General features: G+C 51.9%; 1 protein-coding gene across 1 annotated transcript in view; it reads right to left on the bottom strand.

Annotated features, from left to right (window-relative positions):
* DMBT1 (deleted in malignant brain tumors 1) overlaps window positions 1-14,659 on the bottom strand; it is an 89,144-nt gene that overhangs the window by 51,425 nt on the left and 23,060 nt on the right. Inside the window, 12 exon segments of the mRNA XM_074383027.1 lie at window positions 290-319; window positions 1,283-1,606; window positions 2,368-2,406; window positions 3,290-3,319; window positions 4,283-4,606; window positions 5,370-5,414; window positions 6,191-6,220; window positions 8,648-8,692; window positions 9,989-10,018; window positions 12,506-12,544; window positions 13,389-13,427; window positions 14,319-14,342. Coding sequence (XP_074239128.1) covers window positions 290-319; window positions 1,283-1,606; window positions 2,368-2,406; window positions 3,290-3,319; window positions 4,283-4,606; window positions 5,370-5,414; window positions 6,191-6,220; window positions 8,648-8,692; window positions 9,989-10,018; window positions 12,506-12,544; window positions 13,389-13,427; window positions 14,319-14,342 — 999 coding nt within the window.

Raw genomic sequence — 14,659 nt, 5'->3', positions numbered from 1 at the left:
AGTCAAAGCTCATTAAACATGAGGCCACTTCCTGAAATTGTAAGGGTTACCCATAGTACAGTATGAAACTGCTTCAGGAAAGCTGAGCTAAATGGACCAGAAGTCAGAAGCCTCCTCCATCCTATGTCTGTTGAAGCGCTGTGCTGGGGTCTCAGTTACAAAGTGGTGGGGAGATGTTATATGCCCCACTGTATCCACACAGAGGAGCAGGAGAGCTCCGTGGAGTGGGGGAAGGGGTAATTGGGCAGAAAGAGAAGGGACATCCTGAGAAAGGATGCTGGGGACTCACCTGGCCTGGGTGTTGACCAGGACTGGGAAGCTGTGGCAAAGAGAAGAGAAGATCAGATCAGATGCGCCAACAGAAACTGTAAAACTAGAGCAAAGGAGGAAGGATCTGCACGAGTCTGACACCCAGTCCATCCTTCTCCCCTGTCACACAGAGGGGCGTTGCCATGCGCATTCCCACAGAGATGTTCCTTGGAAGGGATTGGGCAGATCCTGTCCACTATTGCCACCTCCAAGATGATTAACTTGGTGTCTTCCCAGGGTGAGCACGTTGACTGAAAACCAATCCTCTCCCTGGCATGTCTTGGCAGTTCCTGATTCAGCAGGGCTGAAGAGGCTGCTCCAGCCACAATCGTCATGTGATCTTCCAGCCCCAACCACAGGCAATGACAAGGACCTGCCTGACTGGCGTCATGGAGGCTGCCGTCCCCACACCAGACCTGGGACACAGGCAGTGCTCCGCAGTGTTCTGAAAGGAGCTGTGATCAAGGACTCCTACTCCGTGTGACCCACGCCTGACAGGAACAGACACCCTTGTGCACTTGTCAGCCTTATGCCTCTATTTCCAGATTCCCCTATTGGCTGTCAGCTGAGAACCCACCCGCAGACAAGCATTCTTAGTTCAGAGTTTCCTGCAGTGAGAGGATCCCTGCCCTGTCTTGCTGTCTGTGCTGTGTCCATGATACCCTCACCCAGTGCTACTCAGCAGGGGAGAAATGGAGCCCTGGGGAGCCAGCACTTTGCTCTTCTGCCTCTTTCTTGCACTGCTTCATGATAGGGATAAATTCTGGGTTGCAGTTTGAGTTTGGTCCCCTGTCCCAAGTGACCACAGGAACACTAGGCAGTGAATTCATACGGATTCTGAGCAGAGCACTAACAAGACTTCAGAAACATGGGAAACATAGAACAAGCTTTGAAGAGATCAGAATGTAATTAGGACTTTCTTCCTGAACCAATTCCAGCCCAACAGAGGGAGCCCAAGGTCTTGGAGGCTCACCTGAGCAGATGACACCAGCGTCTTCACTGTGCTGACAGTTGTGGGAGAGCCAGCCATTGTGGGAGCAGCTCCACAGGTAGGACTCATACCCTGAGCAGCGCACGTCATCCAGGACAATGGGTCCATAGCCCTGACCAAAGCGGGCATTTCCTGGGGCTGACATGGCCCATCCGCATTCCAGCTGTCTGCAGACCACATTGGCATCACTGATGTCCCAGCTGTCATCACACACGGTGCCCCAGGAGCCTCGGTAGAGGACCTCCACTCGGCCTTGACACCTGTCACTTCCATTCACCAGCCTCAGGGCCAAACCGGATTCAGATCCTATAGGGGAACACAAGAGCTCTTCATCCATATGGATCATGAGATCAGTGATCTAAGGAATCTTCCACACTCAGGGCACTTCCTGATGGCCTAAGTCTCTTGGGCAAGTAATCACCTTTGAATATTTTACGAAAAGAAGTTCAGCCTCATGGTAGTGGAAGAAGTAGTGATGTCCTACTCTGCCCAGGTCTATGGAAGCTCAAGTACTCGGGAAGAACCTGTGACCCCTCTAGAGGTGACAGGAATGGACGCCTCACTCCCCATTCTGAGCTCCATTCTCACACAGGATGAAGCTGCACAGCTCCAGATAGGAGGGCGAGAACTGCCCCATGTTCAGGAGTTTGGTGGCACCCACAGGGTCCTCTCTGGCTTCTGGCAAAGTGCCAGCAATAACAGGACAGACAGCTGTAGGGACAGGTACTGTCCGCTACTCAGCTCCGGTCTGCAACCGCTGGCTGAGGGCCAGGGACAAGAGCCCAGGAGTATTAGGGAGCTGTCCAGGGCTTGTCTTGAGCACCTGGATGAGGATCGTTCCTGAACACATAACACAGATTCCCAGAAGTGACTGGTCACCAGCACCCTCCACCCTCCAACATCAGACTCAAGACTAGGTTCCCAGGGAGGCCACATTCCTCCCCAGGCAACCTGCAGGGACATGAAAAACAGAGACACCCACCTTCAGCCTCATTCTATCACTTTCTAAAGAAATGTTTGAAGGAGGTAGAGAGTGAATCCTAGGGAGTGGTGAGAGGATGATTTACCTATTGTAGATGCAGGTAAGTCAGTGGCTGGCCAAGCATCTGTAAATTGCAACAAACAGAAAGGACAGAATTAGACTTGAGGGTGAAAAGCTCAACAAGGAAAGGTCTCTGGACCAGGCAAGCATCATGAAAACTATTCAGTTTCTCGTTCCTGCCACTTGCTCCAAGTGTCTGTCTAAGTCTTCAGCTCAGTGAACTTGGCCAGGAACAAAGACCTCACTGGAGACCTGTCCTATACCCTCTAGATGTCCTCTCTGATCCACAAAGGTTAGCTTGCCCCATCTACTGACACCTGTACTGATGGGCACATGTGACACCATTGCTGAGATTCTGGCAGTTCCACCTGTTAGGGGAACCAAGGAGGTGCCCATTGGGCTATCAAGTTTCCTGGTAAATGGAAGCACCAGAAATAGTATCACTCTCCCTCCGGAGCATGGCCTTTGCCTTCTATGGATGCAGATTTGGCCCTGCAAAATCTGGGGTGTTTGCAGAAGTGAGGGATGGAGGTATCAGCCGGAGCTGACATTGCTTGCCCATGGACAAAGTCATGTTTAAGGCTTCCACGGACACTGCCTTCCCAGGTAACTTTATCAACAGCTCTCAATTCTCAGAACGGAGAGATCAGCTCTGAATATAAAGCAGACAAACCTCATTAAACATGAGGCCACTTCCTGAACCTGTAAGTGTTACCCATAGTACAGCATGAAAGTGCTTCAGGAAAGCTGAGATAAATGGAACAGAAGTCAGAAGCCTCCTTCCTCCTATGTCTGTTGAAGCACTGTGATGGGGTCTCAGTTACAGAGTGGTGGGGAAAATAATATGCCCCACAGTATCTGCCCAGAGGAGCTGGAGAGCTCTGTGGATTGAGGCTAGGGTTAATTGGGCAGAAAGAGAAGGGACATCCCAGATGCTGGGGACTCACCTGGCCTGAGCGTTGACTGGGACTGGGAAGCTGTAAGAAAAAGAGAAAGTCAGATCAGATGCACTAACAGAAACTGTCAATACCTGAACTACAGTGGAAGAAACTGGGTGAGTCTGACACTCAGTCCTCTTAGGTCCCTGTCACAGAGGGAGGGACATTGCCATGTACATTCCCACAGAGATGAGCCTGAGATGGGAACAGGGCAGATCCTGTCCACAATTGCCACCTCCAAGGTGATTAACTTGGTGTCTGCCAAGGGTGACCAGGTTGACCCAAAACCAACCCTCTCCATGGCACCTCTTGGCAGTTCCTAAGTCAGCAAGTTTGAGGAGGCCACTCCAGGCAAAATCCCTCATGTGATCTTCCAGCCCCAACCACAGGCAATAACAAGGCCATGCCTGGCCGGCCTCATGGGGGCTGCCCTTCCCCCACCAGACTCGGGCACAGGCACTGCTCCGCAGTGTTCTGAAAGGAGCTATGACCAAGGACTCCAACCCCACATGACCCAGGCCTTACATAAACAGACACCCGTTTACACTCCTAAGCCATGTGCCTCTATTTCCAGACCTCCTTATTGAATTTTAGCTGAGACCCTGCTTCCAGACAAGCATCTTTAGCGCAGAGTTCCTCATAGTCGGAGGATCCCGGCCCTTTCCTGCTGTCTGTGCTGTGTCCATGATACCCTCACCCAGTGCTACTCAGCAGGGGAGAAATGGAGCCTTGGGGAGCCAGCACTTTGCTCTTCTGCCTATTCCTTGCACTGCCTCAGGATGGGGATAAAGTTGGGGTTGCAGTTTGAGATTGGTCCCCTGTCCCAAGTGACCACAGGAACACTAGGCAGTGAATTCATATGGATTCTTAGCAGAGCACTAAGAAGACTTCAGAAATATAGGAAACATAGAACAAACTTTGAGCGAGGAGATCAGAATGTAATTAGAACTTTTTTCTTGAGCAAACTCCAGCCCAGGGGAGCCCAAGGTCTTGGAGGCCCACCTGAGCAGATGACACCAGCGTCTTCACTGTGCTGACAGTTGTGGAAGAGCCAGCCATTGTGGGAGCAGCTCCACAGGTAGAACTCATGTCCTGAGCAGCGCACATCATCCAGGACAATGGGTCCATAGCCCTGACCAAACCGGGCATTTCCTGGGGCCGAAATGGCCCAACCACAGCCCAGCTGCCTGCAGACCACATTGGCATCACTGATGTCCCAGCTGTCATCACACACGGTACCCCAGGAGCCTCGGTAGAGGACTTCCACTCGGCCCTGACACCTGTCACCTCCATTCACCAGCCTCAGGGCCAAACTGGATTCAGATCCTACAGGGGAACACAAGAACCCTTTATTCATCCCTATTAGCAGTTCAAGAATCTAAGGCTCGTTCCACACTCAGGGCACTTCCTACTGGCCAAAGTCACCTGGGCCGGCAGTCCCGATTGCATATGACTGCAACCAGAATTTCAGCTTCATCATAGAGGAAGGAGAGGGGATACCCTATTCTGCCCCGGTTTGTGGAGGCTCAAGTTTTGGGGAAGCGTCTGTGATCCCAGTGAAGGTGACAGGAATGGACCCCCCCACTGCCTACTCTGGGTACACACAGCACTGAGCTCCACAGCTCCAGAGGGCAGGCCCATGCCATCCCCGTGTTCAAGAGTTCAGTGGCACCCATGTGGTCCTCTCTGGCTTCTAGCAAATTGTCAGGGATGGCAAGGCCTTGGCCAGAGAGCTGCAGGGACAGGAACTTCCATCCAACCTTGCAGTTCAGCAGTGCATGGCCAGAGGGCCAGGAATGAGGTCACAGCAGGATTAGGAAGCCCTCCAAGGCTTGTTCTCAGCACCTGGATGAGGATCTTTCCTGACCACTTGGAACAGAATTCCACGGGAGACAGGTCACCAGTACCCTCCACCTCCAACATCAGACCCAAGTCTGGCCTCCCAGAGACTCCACCTTCCTCCCCATGTAACACACAGGGACGTCAACAAGAGAGGGGCCCACCATGAGCCTCATCCTGTCATTTACAGATAAAACATTTGTCCTGAGGTAGAGAGTGAGCCCTAGGGAGAGGTGAGAGGGTTATTTACCTTCTGTCGATGCAGGTAAGTTGGTGGTCGGCCACGTGTCTGTAACTTGCAACAAACACAAAGGCTAGAATTAAACTTGGGGTGCAAAGCTCCTAAAGGAAATGTCTCTGGACAAGGCAAGCATCATGAAAACTACTCCATTTCTGGTTCCTGCCACTTGCTCCCCATGTGTCTGCCCGTCTTCAGTCCAGTGAGCACAGCCAGGGACAGAGGCCTCACTGGAGACCAGTCCGGTCCCTCCTACCTCTGAAGTGTGGGATGTCCTCTTCTCAGCTACAAAGGGTTAACCTGTCCCAGCCACTGACACATGGACTGACAGACACATCTGACACCATTGCTGAGACTCTGACAGTTGGAGGTAAAATGCTGGAAGGATCAGGGAGCTGCCCAAAAGAATATAAAGCCTCCTGAAAAATGGAGGCCCCAGAAATGTCTATTATCTCTCTCCCTGCCCAAGTACAGCCTCTGCCTTTCTGGCTGTAGATGGGGCCCTGCAGAATCTGGGGGTGTTTGAACGAGTGAGGAATGGAGGTTTCAGGCCTGCACTGGTATTGCTTTACCCACGGACAGTCATGTTTAAGATTTCAACTGACATTTCCTATTCAGTGACTTTGGCAATAACTCTTAATTCTCTGAAAGGTCATACCTTCTTAACCATGGATGGCTAAAAAGTGCCATTCTGGGGTCTCAGTTGCAGAGCAGAAGAAATAGTATGACTCAGAGTATCCACACAGATCAGAAGGAGGGCTCTGTCACATGGGAAAGAGGATAATTATGCAGAAAGAGAAGAGACATCCCGAGGAAGGACACTGAGGACTCACCTGGCCTGGGTGTCGACCGGGACTGGGCAGCTGTGAGAAAGAGGAGATCAGGTCAGATGCACTGCATAGAAGCTGGAAAAACTGTAACAAAGGTGGAAGGCCCTGGGAAAGTCTGACACTTAGTCCATCCTAGCCCCCTAACACAGAGGGTGGGGCATCACCATGCATGTCCCCACAGAGATGCTCCTTGGGAGGCATCTGGGCAGATTGTGTCTGCCTGTAGTAATCAGGCTGACACAAAACCAACCCTCTCCCTTGCACGTCTTAGCAGTTCCTGAGTCAGCAAGTACGAAGAGGCCATTCCAGCCAAAGTCCTGCCTGTGATCTTCTAGCCCAGCCTACAGGCATTCATAATAAGGCTTTGCCTAGCAGGCATCATGGGGGCTGCCCACCCCACACCAGACCTGGTGCACAGGCAAGACTGCTATGCTCTGGAGGGAATTGCAGTCAGGCATTCACACTCCCAAAACCCAGGCCGGACACCAACAGACACAGACCTATACTCCCAACCTTGTGAATCCATTCTGATGCCTCCTTGCTGGACCTCAGCAGAAAACCTCCTATTCCCAGCAGGAGTTTTTGGTTCTGGGCTCCTCCCAGTGAGATAGTCCCTCTGCCAATCCCACTATATGTGCTTCATCTGCCTCACCCTCACCCGAACCTTTCAGTAGGAGAAAGATGGAACCCTGGAGAGCCAGCGTGCAATAGTTTGGATGCTTGTCTTATCCAAGTCTCATGTTGCGATTGGAACCCCAAGTATCGAGGTGAGATCTGATGCACCCTGTAGGGTCACGGAGGCCAACCCATCGTGAGTACCTCAGTGACCCCCCTGGTCAGGGGTGAGGTCTTCTCTTAGTTCATAACTAGAGCTACTAGTTGAAAAGGGCCTGGGCCCTCCCTCTTGCTCTCTCTTGCTTCCTCTGTGACCTCTGCCGAGGACAGCTCCTCATCCCCTTCTACCAGGAGTGCAAGCAGCCTGAGGCCCTCAGCAGAAGCCAAGCAGATGCCTGCACCGTGCTCCTATGGAGCTGCAAAGCCACGGTCCAAATCAACCTCTTTCTTCATGAATAACCGGGCCCCAGCTACTCCCTTCCAGATGCACTAAAAGACAAAGGCCCGGCGCTTTCCTCTCTCTCCTCCTGCTTGAGTTGCCTCAGTAGGTGAACAAACACATGATCCTCATTTCAATCTGGCCCATTGTCCTCCCTGACCTCCCCAATACCTGGCAATGTGGCAGTGACTCATGCTGTTTCCTAGCAGAGAACTAAGGAGATATCTAGGAAAAGCTCTGAGTGAGGAGATGACAGCAGAATGAGACCTCGCTTCCTGACCACACTCCACCCCAACACAGGGAGCCCCAAGCCTTGGAGGCCCACCTGAGCAGATGACCCCAGCGTCTTCACTGTGCTGACAGTTAATGGAGGAGCCAGCCACTGTGGGGACAGCTCCACAGGTAGGACTCATGCCCTGAGGAGTGCACATCATCCAGGACAAATGGGTCCATAGCCCTGACCAAACCGGGCATTTCCTGGGGCCGACATGGCCCAACCACAGCCCAGCTGCCTGCAGACCACACATTGGCATCACTGATGTCCCAGCTATCATCACACACGGTGCCCCAGGAGCTTCAGTAGAGGACCTCCACTCAGCCCTGACACCTGTCACTTCCATTCACCAGCCTCAGGGCCAAACTGGATTCAGATCCTACAGGGGAACACAAGAATTCTTCATTCTTCCCTATCAGCAGGTCAACAATCTAAGGAATGTTCCATATGTGGGGCACGTCCTAATGGCTATAGTCAGCTGGGCAGGCAGTCACCTTTGAAAATGACTAAAACCAGAGACTCAGCTTCATCATAATCGAAGGAGCAATGGCGCCCTATCCCGCCTGGGTTTATGAAGGCTCATGTTTGGGGAACACCTGTGGCCACACTGGAGTTGACAGGAATGGATACCCACTCTCTACCCTGGGCACACAGAGGATGGAGTTACGTAGATCCAGTTGGCAGGCCCAGACCCTTCCCTGCTCAGAAACTTGGTGGCAAACCCATAGTCCTGTCTGGCTTTTGAACATTTCAGAGGTATCACTGGGCCTTGGCCAGAGAGCTGCAGAGACAGGCACTTTCACCCACTCCCCACACCTCTGCGGCCCACGGCCTGAGGGCCAGGAACAAGGTCCCAGCAGGAGTAAGGATTCCTTCAAGGCTTGTCCCCAGCACCTGAATGAGGATCTTTCCTGATACTTGGAATGGAAATCCATGGGGGACAGTTCATTAGCACCCTCCATCTCCAACATCAGACCCAAGACTGGCCTCCCAGAGACTCCACCTTCCTCCCATGCAACCCACAGGGACATCAACAAGAGAGGGGCCCACCACGAGCCTCATCCTGTCATTTACAGATAAAACATTTATCCAGAGGTTGAGTGAGTCCTAGGGAGGGATGAGGGTTATTTACCTTCTGTCGATGCAGGTAAGTTGGTGGTCGGCCACGTGTCTGTAACTTGCAACAAACACAAAGGCTAGAATTAAACTTGGGGTGCAAAGCTCCTAAAGGAAAGGTCTCTGGACAAGGCAAGCATCATGAAAACTACTCCATTTCTGGTTCCTGCCACTTGCTCCCCATGTGTCTGCCCGTCTTCAGTCCAGTGAGCACAGCCAGGGACAGAGGCCTCGCTGGAGACCAGTCCGGTCCCTCCTACCTCTGAAGTGTGGGATGTCCTCTTCTCAGCTACAAAGGGTTAACCTGTCCCATCCACTGACACATGGACTGACGGGCACATATGACACCATTGCTGAGATTCTGACAGTTCCAGCTAAAATGTTAGGGGAACCAAAGAGCCATCCAAAGGGGTATCAAGTTTCCTGGTAAGTGGAGGCACCAGAAATAGTATCCCTCACCCTGACAAACATGGCCTCTGCCTTTTTTGGATGCAGATGTGGCCCTGCAAAATCTGGAGTGTTTGACCATGGAATACTATGCAGCCATAAAAAAGGATGAGTTCATGTCCTTTTCCGGGACATGCATGAAGCTAGAAACCATCATTCTCAGCAAACTGACACAAGAACAGAAAACCAAACACCACATGTTCTCACTCATAAGTGGGTGTTGAACAATGAGAACACATGGACACAGGGAGGGGAACATCACACAGTGGGGCCTGTTGTGGGGGCTAGGGGAAGCATAGCAGTGGGTGGAGGGATTGGGAAGGGATAACATTAAGAGAAATACTTAATGTAGGTGACAAAGGAATGGATGCAGCAAACCTCCATGGCATACGTATGCCTATGTAACAATCCTGTACAATCTCCCCGTGTAACCAGAAATTAAAAGTGTAATAAAAAACATCTGGGGTGCTTGAAGGAGTGAGGGATGGTATGGGACCGGCACTGGCATTGCTTGCCCATGGCCAAAGTCATGTTTAAGGCTTCAGCTGACGTTGCCTTCCCAGGAGACTTTGGCAATCACTCTCAATCCTCACAAAGGTCATATCAGCTCTGAACAGAAAAGGGCCAAAGCGGATTAAACATGAGTCCACTTCCCGAACCTGTAAGGGTAGGTCACTGGGACGGTGTGAAACTGCTTCATGAAAGCTGAGATAAATGGAACAGAAGACAGAAGGCTCATGACCCCTATGTCTGATAAAAAGTGTCATGCTGAGATCTCCATTAAAGAGCAGGGGAAAATAATATGCCCCAGAGTGTCCAATCTGAGAAGAATGAGGGCTCTGTGGAGCGCAGGAAGTGAGAATTGTACAGAAAGAGAAGAACATCCCAAGGAAGGATACTGGGGACTCACCTGGCCTGGGCGTTGACCGGGACTGGGCAGCTGTGAGAAAGAGGAGGTCAGATCAGATGCACTACACAGAAGCTCACACAACCGTAACGAAGGGGGAAGGAACTGGGCAGGCCACGCCTTCGGTCCATCCTAGGTCCCCATCACAGAGGGTGGGACATGGCCATGCACATCCCTGCAGAGATGCTCCTTAGAAGGCATCTGGGCAGATCCTGTCCACTACTACCAGCTCCAAAGTGATTGACTCTGTGTCTGCCTGTAGTAATCAGGCTGACACAAAACCAGCCCTGTCCCTTGCACATCTTAGCAGTCCCGGAGACAGCAAATGTGAGGGGGTCACTCCAGCCAGAGTCCTACCCGTGACCTTTCAACCCAGCCCGCAGGCATTCATAACGAGGCTTTACCTAGCAGGCGTCATGGGGGCTGCCCGCCCCACACCAGACCTGGTGCACGAGCAAGACACTGCAGTGCTCTGGAGGGAGTTGTGGCCAAGGATTCAAAGCCCACAAAACCCAGGCTAGACACGGACAGACAGAGATCTGCACTCCCAGCCTTGTAGCTCCATTAAGACAGAACCTTACTGAGCCTCAGCAAAAGATCCCACTTCCTAGCAGAAGCCTTTGGTTCTGGGCTCCTCCCAGTGAGACAATTCCTCCCCAGTCCCTTACATGTGCTTCATCCACCTCACCCTCACACAAAACCCTTCAGTAGGCGAAATACAGAAGCCTGGAGAGCCAGTGTACTACACTGTGGGTGCTGGTCCCATCCAAGTGTCATGTTGGGATTGGATCCCCAAGTACAGAGGTGAGGCCTGATGCACCCTGTTGGGTCATGGAGGCCAACCCATCATGAATACCTCAGTGACCCCCCTGGTCAGGGGTGAGGTCTTCTCTTAGTTCATAACTAGAGCTACTAGTTGAAAAGGGCCTGGGCCCTCCCTCTTGCTCTCTCTTCTTCCTCTGTGACCTCTGCCGAGGACAGCTCCTCATCCCCTTCTACCAGGAGTGCAAGCAACCTGACCTCCTCAGCAGAAGCCAAGCAGATGCCTGCACCGTGCTCCTATGCAGCTGCAAAGCCACGGTCCAAATCAACCTCTTTCTTCATGAATAACCGGGCCCCAGCTACTCTCTTCCAGACGCACTAAAAGACAAAGGCCCGGCGCTTTCCTCTCTCTCCTCCTGCTCGAGCTGCCTCAGTAGGTGAACAAACACATGATCCTCATTTCAATCTGGCCCATTGTCCTCCCTGACCTCCCCAATACCTGGCAATGTGGCAGTGACTCATGCTGTTTCCTAGCAGAGAACTAAGGAGATATCTAGGAAAAGCTCTGAGTGAGGAGATGACAGCAGAATGAGACCTCGCTTCCTGACCACACTCCACACCAACACAGGGAGCCCCAAGCCTTGGAGGCCCACCTGAGCAGATGACCCCAGCGTCTTCACTGTGCTGACAGTTATGGAAGAGCCAGCCACTGTGGGGACAGCACCACAGGTAGGACTCGTGTCCTGAGCAGTGCATATCATCCAGGACAATGGGTCCATAGCCCTGACCAAACCGGGCATTTCCTGGGGCCGACATGGCCCAACCACAGCCCAGCTGCCTGCAGACCACACATTGGCATCACTGATGTCCCAGCTGTCATCACACATGGTGCCCCAGGAGCCTCAGTAGAGGACTTCCACTCGGCCCTGACACCTGTCACCTCCATTCACCAGCCTGAAGGCCAAACTGGCTTCAGATCCTACAGGGGAACACAAGAATTCTTCATCCATCCCTATCAGCAGGTCAAGGATAAGACATGTACAACACTCAGGGCACTGGGCAAAGAAATCAAGTTTGAATATAAATGCCAAAGTCACCAGGGCACACGGTCACGACTGAAGATGACTGCCCAGCAGTTAAGCTCTCTCCTAATGGAAGAAGAAGTGATACCTATTCTACCCAAGTCTATAAAAGCTCCACTTGTGGGTAAGCGCGTATGACCCCAGTGGAGGTGACAGGAATGGACATCTTACTCCTCACTGTGGGTGCACACAGGACAGAGCTCCACAGCTACAAATCCAGGCCCAGACCCACACAGTATTCAAGAGCTCTGGGACACCTGCATGGTCCTCTCTGGCATCTGGCAAATTGCCAGGGATGCCAAGGCCTTGGCCAGACACATGCAGGGACCAGCACTTTTGGAATGCACCACTCTTTGGAGGTCTCCAGCTCATGGCCTGAGGGCCAGGAACGACGTCCCAGTAGGATTAGGGAGCCCTCCAGTGCTCGTCCTGAGCACCTGGATGAGGATCTTTCCTGACCACTTGGAACAGGATCCCACGGGAAAGAGGTCACCAGCACCCTCCACCCTCTAACATCAGACCCAGAACTGGCTCTCCAGAGACTCCACCTTCCTTCCCATGTAACCCGCAGGGACATGAAAAGAGAGGGGCCCAACATGTGTCTCATCCTATCAGTTTCAAACAAAAATCTGTCCAGAGATAGTGAGCCCTAGGGAGGGCTGAGAGAATTATTTACCAGCTGTTGATGCATGTGAGGCTGTGGTCGGCCAAGTGTCTATAAATTGCAACAAAGAGAAAAGACAAAATTAGGATCTAAGTCACGTTCCACACTCAGGGCACTTTCTAATGGCCAAAGTCAACCAGGCAGGGAGTCACCTTTGAATATGGCCGGAGATTAGGCTTCATCACAGAGAAAGCTTCATCTAAGGAAGCTCAAGTTTTGGGGGCACCTGTGATCCCAGTGGAGGTGATAAGAATGGACATCCCACTTCCCGATCTGGGTACACACAGGATGGAGCTGGACGGCTACACATGGCATGCCCAGACCTCTCCCTTATTCAGGAGCAGGGTCTTGTCTGGGATCTGGCTGGCAAAGTACCAGAGATGGTAGGACCTTGGGCAGACCTGTGTGAGGACAGGCACTTTTACCTAATCTTCCCATGGCCTCAGGACCCGGAAAGAGGTCCCCGTAGGATTAGGGAGACCCACCCCCAAGGGCTCATCCTAAGCACATGGATGAGGACCTTTCCTGACCACTGGGAACAGGATCCCACAGGAGAGAGGTCACCAGCACCTCCCACCCTCCAACATCACATCTAGTTCTGGGTCTTCAGAGACCCCACCCTCCTCTCTACCCAACCTACAGAAACATGAAGAAGTGAGGCACCCACCTCACCCTATCATGAGGCTAAGGATTCTTAATGATCTTCTGGGAGGTCCCGCCCCTGTTCCCAGTGCCGATCTCAACCTTGAGCTTGCTGTTTATCACCTGCTGCCATTCTCCCACCCTCACCCCACTTCCCCATCTCTCTTCACAGCAATCATAAGTGAACTATAAAATCCAACGTGTATCCAGAGGTAGACAGTGAGCTCCGGGGAGTGCTGAGAGGATTATTTACCTTCTATGAGTACAGATGATGTCCTGGCAGGCCAAGTGTCTGTAAACAGCAACAAAGAGAAAGGATACAGTTAGACTTGATGGGGAAAAGGTAAAAAGCAAGCAGTTCTCTGGGCCAGGCAAGCACTGTGAAAACAATTCCACTCCCAGGTCTGGCCAATTGCTCCCCATGTGTCTGCCCAGGACTCCTGCCCAGGGAACTGATTCAGAGACAAAGGACACCATGCAGGCCCTTCCATCTCTCCCTAAGACAGGGTTGACCTCTTCTCAGTTAGGAAACCTTCACCACCCCCAAAACCACCATCCACTGACCCACGGACTGACTGGCACATCTGACACCATTGCCGAGACTCTGACGCTTGCAGCTAAAATGTTTGGGGGACTAGGGGTTCACCTAGGGGAAAATCAGGTTTCCTGGTAAGTGAAGGCACCAGAAACATTTCTTAGCGTTTCTCTCCCCTGAGCATGGGCTCTGCCTCTTCTGGATGCAGACGTGGCCCTGTACAATCTGGGGATCTTTCAAGTAGTGGGACGTGGAGTATCAGGCTTGTACTGACCTTGCTTTCAACAGAACATTAGAGAGTATCACCCTCAATTCTCAGAAAGGTTGTATCAGCCCTGAATATAAAGGGGCCGAGGTTCATTTAACAGAGGGGCCTCTTTCTGAACCTGTAAGCGTTTCACTGGGACAGCATGGAACTATGTGATGAAAGCTGAGATGGATTGAAGAGGAGGCAGAAGCTGAATACTCTAATACTATGCGTGGTTAAGAAGCACCAGGCTGGGGTCTCAGTTACAGAGAGCATGGGCAGGGGGGAATAATATGCCCCAGAGTATCTCTGCAGAGAAGCAGGAGGGCTCTGTGGAGTGGGGAAGGGGTAACTGAGCAGAAAGAGAAGGGACATCCTGGGGAAGGATGGTGGGGACTCACCTGGCCTGAGTGTCGACTGTGCAGCTGTGAGGAAAAAATGCAACATTAGACACCAAGCCCTCAGTGACCCCTGTTGAGATTCACTTGGGGTGGTTGGCAAAAATATTACAGAAAATATTTAAGATATATTAGGGAAAGTTATAGATTAGTCTCAAACCTTTTGGAAGGCCAAAAGGTTTTACTGAGGCAGACTGAAGGTGACCGGCCAGTCCATTAAGTTAGGGAGAGAGAGATGATCAAAGGCCTTACCCCACACCCATTTGTCTCCACTCTAACTGTTTACTCATGTTAATTTTGTGCAGGGTGGCTCTGTCTGGGGAAGATGAAAGGGGAATTTCCTG

Source organism: Saimiri boliviensis, chromosome 12 (genome assembly GCF_048565385.1).
Source record: "Saimiri boliviensis isolate mSaiBol1 chromosome 12, mSaiBol1.pri, whole genome shotgun sequence".
In the NCBI taxonomy this organism is placed as follows: Eukaryota; Metazoa; Chordata; class Mammalia; order Primates; family Cebidae; genus Saimiri; species Saimiri boliviensis.
The sequence above is the reverse complement of the archived record's forward strand: the minus strand, read 5'-3'. Positions and strand labels throughout refer to the sequence as shown.